Consider the following 20847-nt stretch of genomic DNA (forward strand, 5'->3'; position numbering starts at 1 on the left):
TAGCGCAGAGCCCTCACTGCAGACATTCTCCCGGGCAGAGCGCAGGGTCCTCAATGCAGACATTCTCCCGGGCAGAGCGCAGGGTCCTCACTGCAGACATTCTCCCGGGCAGAGCGCAGCGCCCTCACTGCAGACATTCTCCCGGGCAGAGCGCAGAGCCCTCACTGCAGACATTCTCCCGGGCAGAGCGCAGAGCCCTCACTGCAGACATTCTCCCGGGCAGAGCGCAGGGTCCTCACTGCAGACATTCTCCCGGGCAGAGCGCAGGGTCCTCACTGCAGACATTCTCCCGGGCAGAGCGCAGCGTCCTCACTGCAGACATTCTCCCGGGCAGAGCGCAGCGCCCTCACTGCAGACATTCTCCCGGGCAGAGCGCAGAGCCCTCACTGCAGACATTCTCCCGGGTAGAGCGCAGGGTCCTCACTGCAGACATTCTCCCGGGCAGAGCGCAGGGTCCTCACTGCAGACATTCTCCCGGGCAGAGCGCAGCGCCCTCACTGCAGACATTCTCCCGGGCAGAGCGCAGCACCCTCACTGCAGACAATCTCCCGGGCAAAGGGCAGCGCCCTCACTGCAGACATTCTCCCTGGCAGAGCGCAGCGCCTTCACTGCAGACATTCTCCCGGGCAGAGCGCAGGGTCCTCACTGCAGACATTCTCCCGGGCAGAGCGCAGGGCCCTCACTGCAGACATTCTCCCGGGCAGAGCGCAGCACCCTCACTGCAGACATTCTCCCGGGCAGAGTGCAGTGCCCTCACTGCAGACATTCTCCCAGGCAAAGCGCAGCGCCCTCACTGCAGACATTCTCCCGGGCAGAGCCCTCACTGCAGACATTCACCTGGGCAGAGCGCAGGGTCCTCACTGCAGACATTCTCCCGGGCAGAGCGCAGCGCCCTCACTGCAGACATTCTCCCGGGCATAGCGCAGCGTCCTCACTGCAGACATTCTCCCGGGCAGAGCGCAGCGCCCTCACTGCAGACATTCTCCCGGGCAGAGCGCAGCGCCCTCACTGCAGACATTCTCCCGGGCAGAGCGCAGCGCCCTCACTGCAGACATTCTCCCGGGCAGAGCGCAGCGCCCTCACTGCAGACATTCTCCCAGGCAGAGCCCTCACTGCAGACATTTTCCCGGGCAGAGCCCTCACTGCAGACATTCTCCCGGGCCGAGCTGCTGCAGTGGTACATGAGGATGCTTCTTGCGCTGATGTGATGAGATTTCCGACTCTGCTGCTTTGTCCTCACTCTGTCATTCGTCTTCCCCAGGGACGGCTCCGTCATGTCTCCTCAGCAGATGAACCAAAGACCCTACAGCATGGTGAGCGAAGTTTCCACTGCCGTGACCACGTCCACTGCAGAGTCCAGGCCCCCCCATAAGGTAAGTGCCTTCCTCATCTGTACGTGCACATTGGGGGTCATTATCCTGCTCATATCGGTACAGGAGGATACACATACATACACAGCGGGGGGGGGGAGTTTGTGCTGGAGGCAAAGGAGCACAGGACAGGGGCACGGACTCTAGGACCCCCATCTGTGCAGTTGTGAGATCTGACTTGTGTGTGTGTGTGGGTATATATATATATATATATATACACACACGGGACAGGTGTGTATATAGAGCGATGACACCACAGTACATATACATTATGTATATAATGTACTACCCTTCTGTTTGTGCAGTGTACACCCCCTGTCCTGTATATACAGTGTACACCCCCTGTCCTGTATATACAGTGTACACCCCCTGTCCCGTATATACAGTGTTCACCCCCTGTCCCGTATATACAGTGTACACTCCCTGTCCTGTATGTACAGTGTACACTCCCTGTCTTGTATATACAGTGTACACCCCCTGTCCTGTATATACAGTGTACACCCCCTGTCTTGTGTACACCCCCTGTCCCGTATATACAGTGTACACCCCCTGTCCCGTATATACAGTGTACACCCCCTGTCCGGTATATACAGTGTACACCCCCTGTCCCGTATATACATTGTACACCCCCTGTCTTGTATATACAGTGTACAACCCCTGTCTTGTATATACAGTGTACACCCCCAGTCCTGTATGTTCAGTGTACACCCCATGTCCTGTATGTTCAGTGTACACCCCCTGTCCTGTATATACAGTGTACACCCCCTGTCTTCTATAGACAGTGTACACCCCCTGTCCTGTATATACAGTGTACGCCCCTGTCCTGCATATACAGTGTACACCCCCAGTCCTGTATGTTCAGTGTACACTCCCTGTCCTATATATACAGTGTACACTCCCTGTCCCGTATATACAGTGTACACCCCCAGTCCCATATATACAGTGTACACCCCCATTCTGTTATATACAGTGTACACCCCAGTCCCGTTTATACAGTGTACACCCCCAGTCCCGTATATACAGTGTACACCCCCAGTCCCTTATAGACAGTGTACACCCCCTATCCCGTATAGACAGTGTACACCCCCTGTCCCGTATATACAGTGTACACCACCTGTCCCGTATATACAGTGTACACCCCAGTCCTGTATATACAGTGTACACCCCCTGTCCCATATATAGTGTACACCCCCTGTGCCGTATATACAGTGTACACCCCCAGTCCTGTATATACAGTGTACACCCCCTGTCCCGTATATAGTGTACACCCCCTGTCCTGTATATACAGTGTACACCCCTTGTCCAGTTTGTACGGTGTACAGCCCCTGTCCCGTATATAGTGTACACTCCCTGTCCCGTATATACAGTGTACACCCCCTGTCCCGTATATACAGTGTACACCCCCTGTCTCGTATATACAGTGTAAACTCCCTGTCCCGTATATACAGTGTACACCCCCAGTCCCGTATATACAGTGTACACCCCCATTCTATTATATACAGTGTACACCCCCAGTCCCGTTTATACAGTGTACACCCCCAGTCCCGTATATACAGTGTACACTCCCAGTCCCGTATAGACAGTGTACACCCCCTATCCCGTATAGACAGTGTACACCCCCTGTCCCGTATATACAGTGTACACCCCCTGTCACGTATATACAGTGTACACCCCCAGTCCTGTATATACAGTGTACACCCCCTGTCCCGTATATACAGTGTACACCCCCAGTCCTGTATATACAGTGTACACCCCGTCCCGTATATAGCGTACACTGTTGTGAATTCTGCTCTTGGGCTCCCTCCGGTGGTTATAAGTGGTAGCGCTGCTGTCTCTGGATCGCAGCATTCATCAGGTGTGTCCACTTTTTGAAAATCTCACTGGGCTATTTAGTCTTGCTTGACCCTTTAGTCAGTGCCAGTTGTCCATTGTTCCTGGAGGATTCACATCCCTGCCTGGTCTCTCCTGCTTTTCTGTTCATTTCAACAAAGATAAGTTCTGGCCTTGATTTTTACTGTCCACATGCTGTGGCCTTATTGTTCAGTTCTTTTCCATGTTTTTTGTCTTGTCCAGCTTGGTCTGTATAAGGATTTGTTTAGCCAAGCTGGTATCTCTGGAGATGCAGATATACCCTCCATATCTTTAGTTAGATGTGGAGATTTTGTATTTTCTGTGGTGGATATTTTCTAGTGTTTTAATACTGACTGCATAGTACTCTGTCCTATCCTTTCTATTTAGCTAGAAGTGGCCTCCTTTGCTAAATTCTGATTTCAGTCTGTATGTTTTTTCCCTCTCCTCTCACAGTCAATATTTGTGGGGGGCTGTCTATCCTTTGGGGATTTTCTCTGAGGCAAAATAGTTTTCTCTTTTCTATCTCTAGGGGTAATTAGTCCTCCGGCTGTGTCGAGATGTCTAGGGAGTGAAAGGTACATTCCACGGCTACTTCTAGTTGCGGTGTTAAGTTCAGGGTCTGCGGTCAGTACAGGTACCACCTTCTCCAGAGTACGTCTCATGCTGCTCTTAGGCCACCAGATCATCACAGTACAACTGGCCAACAATGAGTTAACCGCATCTCAGAAGAAGGGAAGGAAAGTGCTGAGCCATTTTTTTTTCTGTAGTTTGTTGTGTTTTTTTTTCCCTCTTTACCTCTGGGTGGCTCAGGAGTTTGACGCTGGCATGGATGTTCAGGGATTGGCTTCTCGTGTGGATCAACTTGCTGCTAGAGTACAGGGTATTTCCGATTATATCGTTCAGACTCCGGTTTTAGAGCCTAGAATTCCAACTCCTGATTTGTTTTTTGGGGACAGGTCCAAATTTTTGAGCTTTAAAAATAACTGTAAACTGTTTTTTGCTCTGAAACCCCGTTCCTCTGGTGATCCCATCCAGCAGGTTAAAATTGTTATATCTCTGCTGCGTGGTGACCCCCAGGATTGGGCATTTGCCCTGGAACCTGGGAATCCGGCTTTGTTTAATGTAGACACCTTTTTCCAGGCGCTTGGGTTATTGTATGATGAACCTAATTCAGTGGATCATGCTGAGAAGACCTTGTTGGCCCTGTGTCAGGGTCAAGAAGCGGCAGAATCATATTGCCAGAAATTTAGAAAATGGTCTGGGCTGACTAAATGGAATGAGGATGCCTTGGCGGCAATTTTCAGAAAGGGTCTTTCTGAATCCGATAAAGATGTTATGGTGGGGTTCCCCACGCCTGCTGGTCTGAGTGATTCTATGTCTCTGGCCATTCAGATTGATCGGCGCTTGCGCGAGCGCAGCGTTGTGCACGCTGTGGCGTTGTCTTCCGAGCGGAGTCCTGAGCCTATGCAGTGTGATAGGATTGTGTCTAGAGCTGATCGACAAGGATTCAGACGTCAGAATAGGTTGTGTTTTTACTGCTGCGATTCTGCTCATGTTATTTCTGATTGCCCTAAGCGTACCAAGAGAATCGCTAGTTCTGTTACCATCAGTACTGTACAACCTAAATTTCTGTTATCTGTGACCCTGATCTGCTCATTATCGTCATTTTCTGTCATGGCATTTGTGGATTCAGGCGCCGCTCTAAACTTAATGGACTTAGAATTTGCCAGACGTTGTGGTTTCCCCTTGCAGCCTTTGCAGAGTCCTATTCCTTTGAGGGGCATTGATGCTACACCGTTGGCTAAAAATAAACCTCAGTTTTGGACACAGCTGACCATGTGCATGGCGCCAGCCCATCAGGAAGATTGTCGTTTTCTGGTGTTGCATAATTTGCATGATGCTATTGTGCTGGGTTTCCCATGGTTACAGGTGCATAATCCGGTATTAGATTGGAAATCTATGTCTGTGACTAGTTGGGGTTGTCAGGGGGTTCATGGTGACGTTCCTTTGATGTCAATTGCCTCCTCCCCCTCTTCTGAAATTCCTGAGTTTCTGTCAGATTTCCAGGATGTTTTCGATGAGCCCAAGTCCAGTTCCCTTCCACCGCATAGGGACTGTGATTGTGCTATTGACTTGATTCCAGGCTGTAAGTTTCCTAAGGGCCGACTTTTCAACCTGTCTGTGCCTGAACATGCCGCCATGCGGAGCTATGTTAAGGAGTCTTTGGAGAAGGGGCATATTCGGCCATCTTCTTCACCATTGGGAGCAGGTTTTTTTTTTGTTGCCAAGAAGGATGGCTCCTTGAGACCCTGTATTGATTATCGCCTCTTGAATAAGATCACGGTCAAATTCCAATACCCTTTGCTTTCTGATCTGTTTGCTAGGATTAAGGGGGCTAGTTGGTTTACTAAGATTGACCTTCGAGGGGCATATAATCTTGTTCGTATTAAGCAGGGTGACGAATGGAAAACTGCATTTAATATGCCCGAAGGCCATTTTGAATACCTTGTGATGCCATTCGGACTCTCTAATGCTCCATCTGTGTTTCAGTCCTTCATGCATGATATATTTCGGAATTATCTTGATAAATTCATGATTGTATATTTGGATGATATTTTGATTTTTTCAGATGATTGGGAGTCTCATGTGAAACAAGTCAGGATGGTATTTCAGATCCTTCGTGATAATGCCTTGTTTGTGAAGGGGTCTAAGTGCCTCTTTGGAGTACAGAAGATTTCTTTTTTGGGCTTCATTTTTTCTCCCTCATCTATAGAAATGGATCCGGTTAAGGTTCAGGCCATTCATGATTGGATCCAGCCCACATCCGTGAAGAGCCTTCAGAAATTTTTGGGCTTTGCTAATTTTTATCGCCGTTTCATTGCCAACTTCTCCAGTGTGGTTAAACCCCTGACCGATTTGACGAAGAAAGGCGCTGATGTGACGAATTGGTCCTCTGCGGCTGTTTCTGCCTTTCAGGAGCTTAAACGCCGATTTACGTCTGCCCCTGTGTTGCGTCAGCCGGATGTTTCTCTTCCTTTTCAGGTTGAGGTTGACGCTTCTGAGATTGGGGCAGGGGCCGTTTTGTCTCAGAGGAATTCTGATGGTTCCTTGATGAAACCGTGTGCCTTCTTTTCTCGAAAGTTTTCGCCTGCGGAACGTAATTATGATGTCGGCAATCGTGAGTTGTTGGCTATGAAGTGGGCATTTGAGGAGTGGCGACATTGGCTTGAGGGGGCCAAGCACCGTATTTTGGTCTTGACCGATCATAAGAATCTGATTTACCTCGAGTCTGCCAGACGGCTGATTCCTAGACAGGCCCGATGGTCCCTGTTTTTCTCCCGTTTTGATTTTGTGGTCTCGTATCTTCCGGGTTCTAAGAATATTAAGGCTGATGCCCTCTCTAGGAGCTTTTTGCCTGATTCTCCTGGGGTCCTTGAGCCGGTCGGCATTCTGAAGGAAGGGGTGATTCTTTCTGCCATCTCCCCTGATTTACGACGGGTTCTTCAGGAATTTCAGGCTGATAAACCTGACCGCTGTCCAGTGGGGAAACTGTTTGTTCCTCACAGATGGACTAGTAAAGTGATTTCTGAGGTTCATTGTTCTGTGTTGGCTGGTCATCCTGGGATTTTTGGTACCAGAGATTTGGTTGGTAGGTCCTTTTGGTGGCCTTCTTTGTCACGGGATGTGCGTTCTTTTGTGCAGTTCTGTGGGACTTGTGCGCGGGCCAAGCCTTGCTGTTCCCGCGCTAGTGGGTTGCTTTTGCCTTTGCCGGTCCCTGAGAGGCCTTGGACGCATATTTCTATGGATTTTATTTCGGATCTTCCGGTTTCCCAGAGGATGTCGGTTATCTGGGTGGTTTGTGACCGGTTTTCTAAGATGGTTCATTTGGTACCTTTGCCTAAATTGCCTTCCTCTTCTGATTTGGTTCCGTTGTTTTTTCAGCATGTGGTTCGTTTGCATGGCATTCCGGAGAATATTGTTTTTCAAATAATTTTTATTAAACATTTTGACATTTTTACAATAAAGGATAAGGGGAGAAAGGGAAAGGGAATGAGGGAGGGGAAATAAAGGGAAAGAAAACCCCAAACGCAGTGGGGTTTGGAAAACAGGCATTCAAAAACAGACTAAATTATAGTTGCTTAAAAAATACTACACATATGAAACTTATAAATAAAAATAAGGAAAAAAAGTAATAAATATTCTAGCATTATATGAAGTGGTTATAGATTTTAGGAAAATAAGATGTTGCTTAGAAGTTAGGCCTAGCAGTAACAATGACAGTACACAAGTCAAAAATAACATAGCCCAAACTTAAGAAATAAAATAAAGGAACTGTGAACCTAATGCTTAAGCGTTAGACAAATAAAAAGGTTATAAAATAGCGTCAATATCTAGAAAACATATACAGTGCTCAGTAGTATTAGTATTCTAAATTAGTAGTCCGTGCAATGAGAGTAGAGTAGAAAATCGTATAAAAGAAAAAAATGCCTGTAACAGGTCCGAGAATGCACCCGACACCCCAAAGACCTAGTGGAGGAAAGTTCGGTTTTGATCCAATAAACAAAAAGGTAAGGAAAAAAAAAAGAAAAATACAAAGTGAGTTTTGAAGTGGAATTAAGCTGCTGCAGTTACTCAGATAGTCAGTCGTTGATTGATTGTAGAGTATTCAACCAGGACAGCTGTCTTTCAAATTGTAGATGGGAAACTGGATGCGGCCCCAGAGGAATAAATTCCAATGCGTTTTAACAGTTCAATACCCTCGCCTGGGGAGGAAACATAGTAAAAACCTGACGGAAGTCTCACCCGGAGAGTTGATGATCTTGTCCAGGAGTAGGGGAAGCCTGCTCGCAGTAATTCTCTTGTAGTGTGCAAAAAAACTCTCCTATTTTGAAGCGTAATTTTTGACAAATCCTTATAAAAAGACAGATGTTTGTATGGGGAAGAGAGGAATCCCTGATCTCTCGAAATACCCAAAAGTGCGTTCCTCACCCAATTAGGATAAAAGGTAACAATGACGTCGCATGACAGGTCCTTGGGAAGTGTGGGTGGTCTACATATTCTGACAACTCTCTCTATCAAAGGGCCTTCAGTGGAATTGGGCAGTAAATTAGAAACCAGTGAGGATACGTAACTCTCCAGCTGGGAAGCCTGAATTGAATCTGGTATACCCCTGATCTTAACGTTATTCTTCCTTTTAAAGTCTTCAAAATTATTTAAATTTGTTTGTAAGATATCCAATTTTTTCTGGATCCCCTCCAATGAATCTAAAGGCTTAGAAATGGCTTGACAAATGTTTTGTTCGTTTTTTCCAAAATTGCGTTTATGTGCAACTGAATCTTGAACGAAAGAGGTTCCAGTATTTATGATCGGGGGGATTATTTCAGCTGCAGATTTTACGGATGTAATTATTTCTTGGAAAAGCTTTTTAATAAACGTTTGGGACGCTTTTGAATTGAATGACAGTTTAGGCTCAGTAATTACATCCTTCCCGCAAATGTTCAAGGTGGTAAGAAATGATTGGATAAGACACACCATAAACCCCTCTGTTGGAAGATCTTCAGATGCTGGAATACCGTCAAATTTTACTAAAGCTGGGGAAGACTTTTTTAAACTGCGTTTTACAGGCTTTTTAGGTGGTTCACCAGAAACGTCACTTGAAGAAGAGTAACTGGAGTAATTAACCGTATCATAATCAGAATATTCAAGATCATCACTATTCATGTATGCCTCCTCTAGGTCTGATCCCTCCGATCCGTCTAGTGATCCAGTCAAACCACCAGATAGATCCGATCGCTCATCCTCCAGTTCTCCCCCCTCCTGCATACCCGCTAAAATTTCGGATCTATTAAATGAGTCAATTAAGGACCTATAGGGCTCCATGTCAAATATAGGGTTATTAGAAGTAAATTTTTGGCTCTCAGATTCTTCCCCTAAATGAGTAAAACTAAGCTTCTCTTTCTGCGTATCCGTGGCTTTAAAAGAGGAGGGACCCGCAATAGAGGGGATGTGGCTTTGGTGACCTTTAGTGAAATCATGGCCCCCGTTAATGTTGGGAAGCCCAGCTAAGTAACCTATAGTATTGGTGCTGGGGGAAGATTGTTCACATAAATTGGGGTGATTTAGAAAGCTTCTTACCCACACCGGTGTCCCTCGGTCCTTTTCATACTGAAGCGCTGATGTCCCTTGATCCGCTCCTATATCAGCGACGTCCTCTCCCCTGTGCATGTTCTTTTCAACCAGCGGCTCCACGTTCTCTTCTAGGTGCTGCGGCGCTACCTCTTGTCGCTCCTGCAAGAGGTCCCCCCGGCGCTTCTGCGGCTCCCCGCTACTCTTCAGATGCTGCAGCGCTACTTCCTGTCTCTCCAGTGAGGGAGCTCCCCGGCGCTTCAGCAACTCGTCGCTCCTCACCAAGCGCTGCGGCTCTGCCTCTTGTTCCGCCGGAGAGAGATCTCCCCGGCACGAACCCTTCACCACTTCCTGTTCAGGAAGCGGCTCTTCTTTCATCGGCTCCTGCTCTGCGATCGTAGTCACTTTCTCCGTACAGGTCCCGGCGGCTGTCAGACTCTTCGGCACAAATACCTGTGCCTTGTAGTTTAAGTTGCTCCTCTTGGCTTGGGTGGGTGGCTGCAGCTTGTCAGGCGCCTGCGAGGGGTGAGTCATCCCTTTGTTACCGGCGGCCGCTTGCTTCTTCCCGGCGCCCGATTCCACCGCAACTCCCTGCTTCTTGCTGCTGCCACTTGCCGGCAGCAGCGACGCTGGAGAGGGAGCTTTTTTGCCGGTCTGTACCCTGGAGGTCCGCTGAGCTGCAGAAGTCCTCGGCTTAGCTGGGGTCTGATGGGGTGTCAGCTTCAGCATGGCAGATCCGCCATGTTTTCCTCCATGGAGGGGCAGCGCTCCTCCAGAGCCACGGCTGTGTTTCTGTCCTGGAGAAGGGTTCCTCTTCACAGGACTGGATCCATTCTTCTTAGAATCGGTTCTAGGCATCTTCATAACGCTGTAGAGTCCAATTAATCCACTTTTTGTAGCTTTTTTAGTAGTTTTGGATCTGGAAGTTACAGGAGCTCCTGTAACACAGGACTGCTCCTGCTCCCGTGCAAACCACGCCCCCATTCCGGAGAATATTGTGTCCGATAGAGGTTCCCAGTTTGTTTCTAGGTTTTGGCGGGCCTTTTGTGCTAGGCTAGGCATTGATTTGTCTTTTTCTTCAGCATTTCATCATCAGACAAATGGCCAAACCGAGCGAACTAATCAGACTTTGGAAACTTATTTGAGATGCTTTGTGTCTGCTGATCAGGATGATTGGGTGGCTTTCTTGCCATTGGCCGAGTTTGCCCTTAATAATCGGGCTAGTTCTGCTACCTTGGTTTCACCCTTCTTTTGTAACTCTGGTTTTCATCCTCGTTTTTCTTCAGGGCAGGTTGAGCCTTCTGATTGTCCTGGCGTGGACTCTGTGGTTGACAGGTTGCAGCAAATTTGGGCTCATGTTGTTGACAATTTGGTGTTGTCTCAGGAGGGGGCTCAGCGTTTTGCTAACCGTCGTCGGTGTGTTGGTTCCCGGCTTCAGGTTGGGGATTTGGTCTGGTTGTCTTCCCGTCATGTTCCTATGAAGGTTTCTTCCCCTAAGTTTAAGCCTCGGTTTATTGGCCCTTATAGGATTTCTGAGATTATCAATCCAGTGTCTTTTCGTTTGGCCCTTCCAGCCTCTTTTTCCATCCATAATGTTTTTCATAGATCTTTGTTGCCGAAATATGTGGTGCCCGTTGTTCCCTCTGTTGATCCTCCTGCCCCAGTGTTGATTGATGGGGAGTTGGAGTATGTGGTTGAGAAGATTTTGGATTCTCGTTTTTCGAGGCGGAGGCTTCAGTATCTTGTCAAATGGAAGGGTTATGGCCAGGAGGATAATTCTTGGGTTGTTGCCTCCGATGTTCATGCTGAGGATTTGGTTCGTGCCTTTCATTTGGCTCGTCCGGATCGGCCTGGGGGCTCTGGTGAGGGTTCGGTGACCCCTCCTCAAGGGGGGGTACTGTTGTGAATTCTGCTCTTGGGCTCCCTCCGGTGGTTATAAGTGGTAGCGCTGCTGTCTCTGGATCGCAGCATTCATCAGGTGTGTCCACTTTTTGCAAATCTGACTGGGCTATTTAGTCTTGCTTGACCCTTTAGTCAGTGCCAGTTGTCCATTGTTCCTGGAGGATTCACATCCCTTCCTGGTCTCTCCTGCTTTGCTGTTCATTTCAACAAAGATAAGTTCTGGCCTTGATTTTTGCTGTCCACATGCTGTGGGCCTTATTGTTCAGTTCTTTTCCATGTTTTTTGTCTTGTCCAGCTTTGTCTGTATAAGGATTTGTTTAGCCAAGCTGGTATCTCTGGAGATGCAGATATACCCTCCATATCTTTAGTTAGATGTGGAGATTTTGTATTTTCTGTGGTGGATATTTTCTAGTGTTTTAATACTGACCGCATAGTACTCTGTCCTATCCTTTCTATTTAGCTAGAAGTGGCCTCCTTTGCTAAATTCTGATTTCAGTCTGTGTATGTTTTTTCCCTCTCCTCTCACAGTCAATATTTGTGGGGGGCTGTCTATCCTTTGGGGATTTTCTCTGAGGCAAGATAGTTTTCCCTTTTCTATCTCTAGGGGTAATTAGTCCTCCGGCTATGTCGAGATGTCTAGGGAGTGAAAGGTACATTCCACGGCTACTTCTAGTTGCGGTGTTAAGTTCAGGGTCTGCGGTCAGTACAGGTACCACCTTCTCCAGAGTACGTCTCATGCTGCTCTTAGGCCACCAGATCATAACAGTACACCCCCTGTCCTGTATATACAGTGTACACCCCTTGTCCCGTTTGTACAGTGTACAGCCCCTGTCCCGTATATAGTGTACACTTCCTGTCTCGTATATACAGTGTACACCTCCAGTCCCGTATATACAGTGTACACCCCCCTGTCCCGTATATACAGTGTACATCCCCTGTCTCGTATATACAGTGTACACTCCCTGTCCCGTATATACAGTGTACACCCCCAGTCCCATATATACAGTGTGCACCCCCATTCTATTATATACAGTGTACACCCCCAGTCCCGTATATACAGTGTACACCCCCAGTCCCGTATATACAGTGTACACCCCCAGTCCCGTATATACAGTGTACACCCCCAGTCCCGTATAGACAGTGTACACCCCCTGTCCCGTATAGACAGTGTACACCCCCTGTCCCGTATAGACAGTGTACACCCCCTGTCCCGTATATACAGTGTACACCCCCTGTCCCGTATATACAGTGTACACCCCCAGTCCTGTATATACAGTTTACACCCCCAGTCCTGTATATACAGTGTACACCCCCTGTCCCGTATATACAGTGTACACCCCCTGTGCCGTATATAGAGTGTACACCCCCTGTCCCGTATATTCAGTGTACACCCCCTCCCCTGTCTCGTATATACAGTGTACACCCCCTGTCCCGTATATACAGTGTACACCCCCAGTCCTGTATATACAATGTACACCCCCTGTCCTGTATATACAGTGTACACCCCTCCCCTGTCTCGTATATACAGTGTACACCCCCTGTCCCGTATATACAGTGTACATCCCCAGTCCTGTATATACAATGTACACCCCCTGTCCTGTATATACAGTGTACACCCCTCCCCTGTCTCGTATATACAGTGTACACCCCCTGTCCCGTATATACAGTGTACACCCCCTGTCCTGTATATACAGTGTACACCCCCTGTCCCGTATATACAGTGTACACCCCTCCCCTGTCTCGTATATACAGTGTACACCCCCTGTCCCGTATATACAGTGTACACCCCTCCCCTGTCTCGTATATACAGTGTACACCCCCTGTCCCGTATATACAGTGTACATCCCCAGTCCTGTATATACAATGTACACCCCCTGTCCCGTATATACAGTGTACACCCCCTGTCCCGTATATACAGTGTACATCCCCAGTCCTGTATATACAGTTTACACCCCCAGTCCTGTATATACAGTGTACACCCCCTGTCCCGTATATACAGTGTACACCCCCTGTGCCGTATATACAGTGTACACCCCCAGTCCTGTATATACAGTGTACACCCCCTGTCCCGTATATAGAGTGTACACCCCCTGTCCCGTATATACAGTGTACACCCCCAGTCCTGTATATACAAAGTACACCCCTGTCCTGTATATACAGTGTACACCAAAGTCCTGTATATACAGTGTACACCCCCTGTCCCTTATATACAGTGTACACCCCCTCCCCTGTCTCGTATATACAGTGTACACCCCCTGTCCCGTATATACAGTGTACACCCCCAGTCCTGTATATACAATGTACATCCCCTGTTTTGTATATACAGTGTACACCAAAGTCCTGTATATACAGTGTACACCCCCTGTCCTGTATATACAGCGTACACCCCCCCAGTCCTGTGTGTACAGCGTATGCCCCTCATCCCATGGGTACAGTGTACACCCCCCAGTCCCGTGTGTACAGCGTATACCACTCATTCCGTGTGTACAGCCCCCGTACCGTGTGTCAGGGCGGTTGGTGACAGGGCGTTCAGCATCAGGGCGGTTAGTGACAGGGCATTCAGCGTCAGAGAGGTCGGTGACAGGGCGTTCAGCGTCAGGACGGTGGGTGACAGGGCGTTCAGCGTCAGGACGGTGGTTGACAGGGCGTTCAGCGTCAGGACGGTGGGTGACAGGGCGTTCGGCGTCAGGACGGTGGGTGACAGGGCGTTCAGCGTCAGGACGGTGGGTGACAGGGCGTTCAGCGTCAGGACAGTGGGTGACAGGGCGTTCAGCGTCAGGACGGTGGTTGACAGGGCGTTCAGCGTCAGGACGGTGGGTGACAGGGCGTTCAGCGTCAGGGCAGTCAGTGCCATTTCTTCTATGTCCTGGGACCTGTCCACCACAGTTCTCGCCGTCTGGTCCAGGCTTTGGACGCTGTTTGTCGGCTCCTTCTTTGTTTTATTCTCTCACTGTCATTTCAGGTGTTTAAATCTGTGGGGAAGGTGTACAGTTTCGGCAAGAGAGACCGGTCTATAAAGAGGAACCCGAGTGTGCCGGTGCTGGTGCGGGGATGGCTCTACAAGCAGGTGGGTGCAGCGCAGGGAAACGCTCATGAAGGGCTGTCTTGGAGGGCTCTTGTGGGCACGCGTGGTGGGCGCTCGGGGAGGGCCGTCGGGAAGGGCGCTCGTGGAGGGCTGTCATGGTTGGCTCTCGTGGTGGGCGCTCATGGAGGGCCTTTGTGGAGGGCGCTCGTGAAGGGCTCTTGTGGAGGGCTGTCATGGTTGGCCCTCGTGGTGGGCGCTTATGGAGGGCCGTGGTGCAAAGCGCTCATGGAGGGCCGTCGTGAAGGGCGCTCGTGGTGGGCCGTCGGGAAGGGTGCTCGTGGAGGGCCATGGGAAGGGAGCTCGTGGAGGGCTGTCATGGTTTGCTCTCGTGGAGGGCCGTCGTGGAGGCCTATCATGGTTGGCTCTCGTGGTGGGTGCTCATGGAGGGCGCTCATGGAGGGCCGTCGTGAAGGGCGATCGTGGTGGGCCGTCGTGGAGGATTCTCGTGGTGTGCCATCGGGAAGGGCTTGTGGAGGGCTGTCATGGTGGGCGCTCATGGAGGGCGCTTGTGGAGGGCATTCATGAAGGGCTGTTGTGGAGGGTCATCGTGGTGGGCCGTCGGGAAGGGCTCTCGTGGTGGGCTCTTGTGGAGGGCTGTCATGATTGGCTCTCGTGGAGGGCTCTTGTGGGCGCTCGTGGAGGATGCTCATTGTGGGCGTTCATGGAGGATGCTCGTGGTGGGCGCTCGTATAGCTTTTGGAGGATGCTCGTGGTGGGCGCTCGTATAGCTCGTGGTGGGCGCTCGTGGAGGATGCTCGTGGTGGGCGCTCGTATAGCTCGTGGAGGATGCTTGTGGTGGATGCTTGTGGTGGATACCCGTGGAGGGCGCTCGTATAGCTCGTGGAGGATGCTTGTGGTGGGCGCTCATGGAGGATGCTCGTGGTGGGCACTCGTGTAGCTTGTGGTGGATGCCCGTTGAGGGTGCTCGTATAGCTCGTGGAGGATGCTTGTGGTGGGCACTCATGGAGGATGCTCGTGGTGGGCGCTCGTATAGCTCGTGGAGGATGCTCATGGTGGGCGCTCTTATAGCTCGTGGAGGATGCTTGTGGTGGGCGCTCGTGGAGGGCGCTCGTATAGCTCATGGAGGATGCTTGTGGTGGGCGCTCGTATAGCTTGTGGAGGATGCTTGTGGTGGGGGCTCGTATAGCTCGTGGAGGATGCTCGTGGTGGCCGCTCGTATAGCTCGTGGAGGATGCTTGTGGTGGATGCTTGTGGTGGATGCCCATGGAGGGCGCTCTTATAGCTTGTGGAGGATGCTTGTGGTGGGCGCTCCTGGAGGATGCTCGTGGTGGGCGCTTGTATAGCTCGTGGAGGATGCTTGTGGTGGATGCCCGTGGAGGGCGCTCGTATAGCTTGTGGAGGATGCGTGTGGTGGGCGCTTGTATAGCTCGTGGAGGATGCTCGTGGTGGGCGCTCTTATAGCTCGTGGAGGATGCTTGTGGTGGGTGCTCGTTTAGCTAGTGGAGGATGCTTGTGGTGGATGCCCATGGAGGGCGCTCGTATAGCTCGTGGAGGATGCTTGTGGTGGGCGCTCGTGGTGGGCGCTCATGGAGGATGCTCATGGTGGGCGTTCGTATAGCTCGTGGAGGATGCTCATGTAGGGCACTCTTATAGCTTGTAGAGGATGCTTGTGGTGGGCGCTCATGGAGGATGCTCGTGGTGGGTGCTCGTATAGTTTGTGGAGGATGTTTGTGGTGGGCGCTCGTATAGCTCGTGGTGGGCGGTCATGGAGGATGCTCGTGGTGGGCACTCGTGGAGGGTGCTGCTGTCCCACATGTTCACTGTGTCATGTGCTCACTACAGGACAGCTCAGGGATGAAGCTGTGGAAGAGGCGATGGTTCCTGCTCTCGGATTATTGTCTTTTTTACTATAAAGGTAAGACCCTACACTGGGGCTTCAGTCCGGGACTATTGGTATAATTCTGCCCCTGTGACAGCCTCTGCCATCTCTCAGACAGCAGGGAGGAAGCCGTGCTGGGCAGCATCCCGCTCCCAAGTTACATCATCTCCGTCACCGGGCCAGAGGATCGGATAAACCGCAGATATTCCTTTAAGGTAACATGGTGCCGGCAGCGGGAGGACGGCGGCTGTGTCCAGGGCACGGCCTTCACCTTCCCATAGTGGTCCCCGGCCGCCTGTCTCCGCCAGCAGCAATCACACCGCTACCTGCCATGTAAACGCTGGATGCCGGAGCTGCTCATCACTTGTCATCCTTCATTGTCCGTGGTATCCCAGCAAATATTACTGTGGCCCTCAGTTTAGGAGGCCCGCCCTCCCCCCCAGTGTGGGAGGCTCACCACCTCCCCCAGTATAGTAGGCTCGTCTTACCCCCCCTAGTATAGGAGGCCCGCCTTACCCACCCAGTATAATAGGATGCCTTACCCTCCCAGTATAGTAGGCCCGCCGCCCCTCCCAGTGTGAGAGGCTCACCACCCCCCCAGTTTAGGAGGCCCGCCACCCCCCCAGTATAGGAGGCCCGCCACCCCCCCAGTATAGGAGGCCCGCCACCCCCCCAGTATAGGAGGCTCGCCACCCCCCCAGTATAGGAGGCCCGCCTTACTCTCCCAGTATAGGAGGCCCCACAGCCCCAGTATAGGAGGCTCGTCACCCCCCAGTATAGTAGGCCGACCTTACCCTCCCAGTATAGGAGGCCCCTCACCCCCAGTATAGGAGGCCCGTCTTACCCAACCCAGTATAGTAGGCCCACCTTACCCCCCAGTATTGGAGGCCCCTCACCCCCAGTATAGGAGGCCCTCCTTACCCCCCCAATATAGGAGGCCCCCCACCCCTCCCAGTATAGGAGGCCCGCCCCCACCCCCTGTATAGGAGGCCCCCCACCCACCAGTATAGGAGGCCTGCCGCCCCACCCCCCCAGTACAGGAGGCTCGCCTTACCCCACCAGTATAGTAGGCCCGCCTTACCCCCCCAGTATAGAAGGGTCGCCACCCCTCCCAGTATAGGAGGCCTGCCTTACCCCCCTCCAGTATAGGAGGCCCCCCAGTATAGGGCGCCTGCAGCCCCACCCCCCCAGTACAGGAGGCCTGCCACCCCCCAGTACAGGAGGCCCGCCACCCCCCCAGTACAGGAGGCCCGCCACCCCCCTAGTATAGGAGGCCTGCCATCCCCCCGTATAGGAGGCCCGCCTCCCCCCCAGTGTAGGAGGCCCGCCACCCCCCAGTATAGGAGGCCCACCCCCCAGTATAGAAGCCTCCCACCCCCAGTATAGGAGGCCGCCACCCCCAAGTATAGGAGGCCCCCCCACCCCCCAGTATAGGAGGCCCCCACCCCCCCAGTATAGGAGGCCCACCACCCCCCAGTAAAGGAGGCCCCCACCCCCCAGTATAGGAGGCCCGCCACCCCCCCAGTATAGGAGGCCCGCCACCCCCCAGTATAGGAGGCCCCCACCCCCAGTATAGGAGGCCGTCCACCCCCTCAGTATAGGAGGCCCCACCCCCAAGAATAGGAGGCCCCCACCCCCCGGTATAGGAGGCCCGCCACCCCCTCAGTATAGGAGGCCCGTCACCCCCCCAGTATAGGAGGCCCGCCACCCCCCCAGTATAGGAGGCCCGCCACCCCCCAGTATAGGATGCCCCCAGTATAGGAGGCCCCTACCCCCCAGTATAGAAGGCCCCCACCCCCCAGTATAGAAGGCCCCCACCCCCCAGTATAGGAGGCCCGCCACCCCCCAGTATAGAAGGCCCCCACCCCCCAGTATAGGAGGCCCGCCACCCCCCAGTATAGGAGGCCCCCACCCCCCAGTATAGGAGGCCCGCCACCCCCCAGTATAGGAGGCCCCCACCCCCCAGTATGAGGCCCCCACCCCCCAGTATAGGAGGCCCGCCACCCCCAGTATAGGAGGCCCCCCACCCCCCAGTATAGGAGGCCCCCCACCCCCCAGTATAGGAGGCCCCCACCCCCCAGTATAGGAGGCCACTACCCCCCAGTATAGGAGGCCCCCACCCCCCAGTATAGGAGGCCCCAACCCCCAGTATAGGAGGCCCCCACCCCCCAGTATAGGAGGCCCCCACCCCAGAGCTGGTGAGGCTTCAGTCCCCTGCCCTTTGATCACACCAGCCTTCATGACTTCATTCCCCAGTAATTAGCGCCACATTCCTGGCATCTGAGGGACAGTCCTTTCCTCATGAATGACCCCGAGCCTCCGCCGCTCATGGACGGCCCGACGCCATCAAAGTGAAATGATGAAAACCCAAAACCTTTCCTCCCAAAGCTGGTAACAGGCGGTAAACGTGCAGCTCGTGGCGGATCTCCTGTTGTGGCGTCCCCAGGTTGTGAGACCCCGCGGCTCCTGTCTCGTGGGTCCGTGCACCGTGGCTGCACTACACTGTGGCCGAGTACACAGCTCCACAGCTCTGATCCCGGAGCGCTGCACTCACTGCCTGCCTCTGTGTGTTAGTGACAAGTCATCACCCTGCAGAGGGGACAGGGCTGTGGCCATGGGGTGGGACGCTAAGCCCCCATCGCTCTGCGCGAAGTCTGGGGATGCTAAGAGTCTCTTGTCTGCTGGGAGTTGTTGGTTGTATCCACAGTCAGGAGCCATGATCCAGCGCTGCGCTCGCCATGAGCGGCCGGTGATGGCATCTTTCTATTACAGGCGGTGCACGCTGGGATGCGGGCATATATCCAACAGGACTCGCTCCGGGACCACCCCAGCATGAGGACCTACTACTTCAGCGCTGATACGCAGGAGGACATGAACGGCTGGATCCGAGTGATGAACCAAGCGGCACTTGTCGAGAACGCCCCGGACAGCAGACGGTAAGTGGTCCTAGTGCCAAACTGCCCCGTCACACCTGCAGGAAGCTGTGCAGCCCCCCGGTATCAGTCCTTACTGCCCCGTCACACCTGTAGGAAGCTGTGCAGCCCCCCGGTATCAGTCCTTACTGCCCCGTCACACCTGCAGGAAGCTGTGCAACCCCCCGGTATCAGTCCTTACTGCCCCGTCACACCTGCAGGAAGCTGTGCAGCCCCCCGGTATCAGTCCTTACTGCCCCGTCACACCTGCAGGAAGCTGTGCAGCCCCCCGGTATAAGTCCTTACTCCTTACTGCCCCGTCACACCTGCAGGAAGCTGTGCAGACCCCCAGTATCAGTCCTTACTCCTTACTGCCCCGTCACACCTGCAGGAAGCTGTGCAGCCCCCCGGTATCAGTCCTTACTGCCCCGTCACACCTGCAGGAAGCTGTGCAGCCCCCCGGTATCAGTCCTTACTGCCCCGTCACACCTGCAGGAAGCTGTGCAGCCCCCGGTATCAGTCCTTACTGCCCCGTCACACCTGCAGTAAGCTGTGCAGCCCCTCGGTATCGGTCCTTACTGCCCCGTCACACCTGCAGTAAGCTGTGCAGCCCCTCGGTATCGGTCCTTACTGCCCCGTCACACCTGCAGGAAGCTGTGCAGCCCCCCGGTATTGGTCCTTACTGCCCCGTCACACCTGCAGGATGCTGTGCAGCCCCCCGGTATCAGTCCTTACCCTCTGCTGCTTGCTGACTTCCCTCCGGACTTTTGTTTCCTTTTGTCCCAGTGACATTGATCCGCCCGCGCGCTGTTGACTATTCGCTGCTGCTGTCACCGGCTCTCCACCCTCCACAGTCAGGGACGCGTCCATAGATTGTCCTGAGCTCAGCAGTAATGAGGATGACGATGTGTCAGGATGCTGATTGCCTGCAGTCCCCGGCCGGGAGTGTCCCTGCGTGTCACCTTCCCCCTGCTGCACACCGCTGCCCTCCGCCATGCCACCCCTAGGCCAGGCAGCGCGCCGCTGCCGTCAGCTTCATCTTAGCTATTTCTTGCAGGGAACTTGTGGACATGGAGTGGCCGCCGTCACCGGAGAACGACCACATCGAATCCTTCACAGATTATGCAAAACCCGAAGAAATCCAGGCACGAAGCGGAAATCAGCGGCCAGCGGAGTCGAGGCGAAGCTCTGCAGAGGAGGCTCTGCACAGAGACACGGTGGGCAAGGGGCGCTGCCAGGATACTAGTGAGTGGGGCAAAGAGCGGAGTATGGGGGACAAGCACCAAGGTCTGCAGTCCCGAGACCCCAGCTCCCGGGAGAGCGCCCGAGAGAGCACCCGAGAGAGCTATGTCGCTCGCCAGAACACCCTCAATTCTAATGGAGGAAAGGTCACAACCTCCCTCCTGTCCAACGGCCGGCCCTCGGCATTCACAGACTTCTCCAAGTCCTACAGACCCCAAGTGTCACAGACGCCTCAGCCCCAGATCATTGAGAGAAATGGGACCCTCCCCCCCTCCTTCCGGGTGAGCACCGGACCCCACGAGCAAAACGGGACCGACCCCTGTAAAAGACGCTTTCCTGCAGCCATAAATCCTGAGCAACAAGTGCAGAGGAAGAGTGTGATGGGCCAGGTGGAGCAGTGGGTAAAGGTCCAGAAGGGAGAGGGGAAAAGGTAAGCCGATCTCTGCACACAGGGGCTTAGTGCTCCTCGACACATCTCACATGGTATAATCAATGCAGACCCCCGGGGAGGAATTGGAG

General features: G+C 52.8%; 1 protein-coding gene across 8 annotated transcripts in view; it reads left to right on the forward strand.

Annotated features, from left to right (window-relative positions):
- Nucleotides 1-20847, forward strand: part of PLEKHA7 (pleckstrin homology domain containing A7) — a 203528-nt gene that overhangs the window by 127582 nt on the left and 55099 nt on the right. For all 8 annotated transcript variants that reach the window (XM_077286567.1, XM_077286562.1, XM_077286560.1 and 5 more), the window contains 6 exons: nt 1262-1373; nt 14212-14316; nt 16138-16210; nt 16289-16389; nt 18947-19110; nt 20144-20758. In XM_077286567.1, coding sequence (XP_077142682.1) covers nt 1262-1373; nt 14212-14316; nt 16138-16210; nt 16289-16389; nt 18947-19110; nt 20144-20758 — 1170 coding nt within the window. The remainder of the gene's footprint in view (nt 1-1261; nt 1374-14211; nt 14317-16137; nt 16211-16288; nt 16390-18946; nt 19111-20143; nt 20759-20847) is intronic.

This window comes from Ranitomeya variabilis, chromosome 2 (assembly GCF_051348905.1).
Source record: "Ranitomeya variabilis isolate aRanVar5 chromosome 2, aRanVar5.hap1, whole genome shotgun sequence".
Classification (NCBI taxonomy): Eukaryota; Metazoa; Chordata; class Amphibia; order Anura; family Dendrobatidae; genus Ranitomeya; species Ranitomeya variabilis.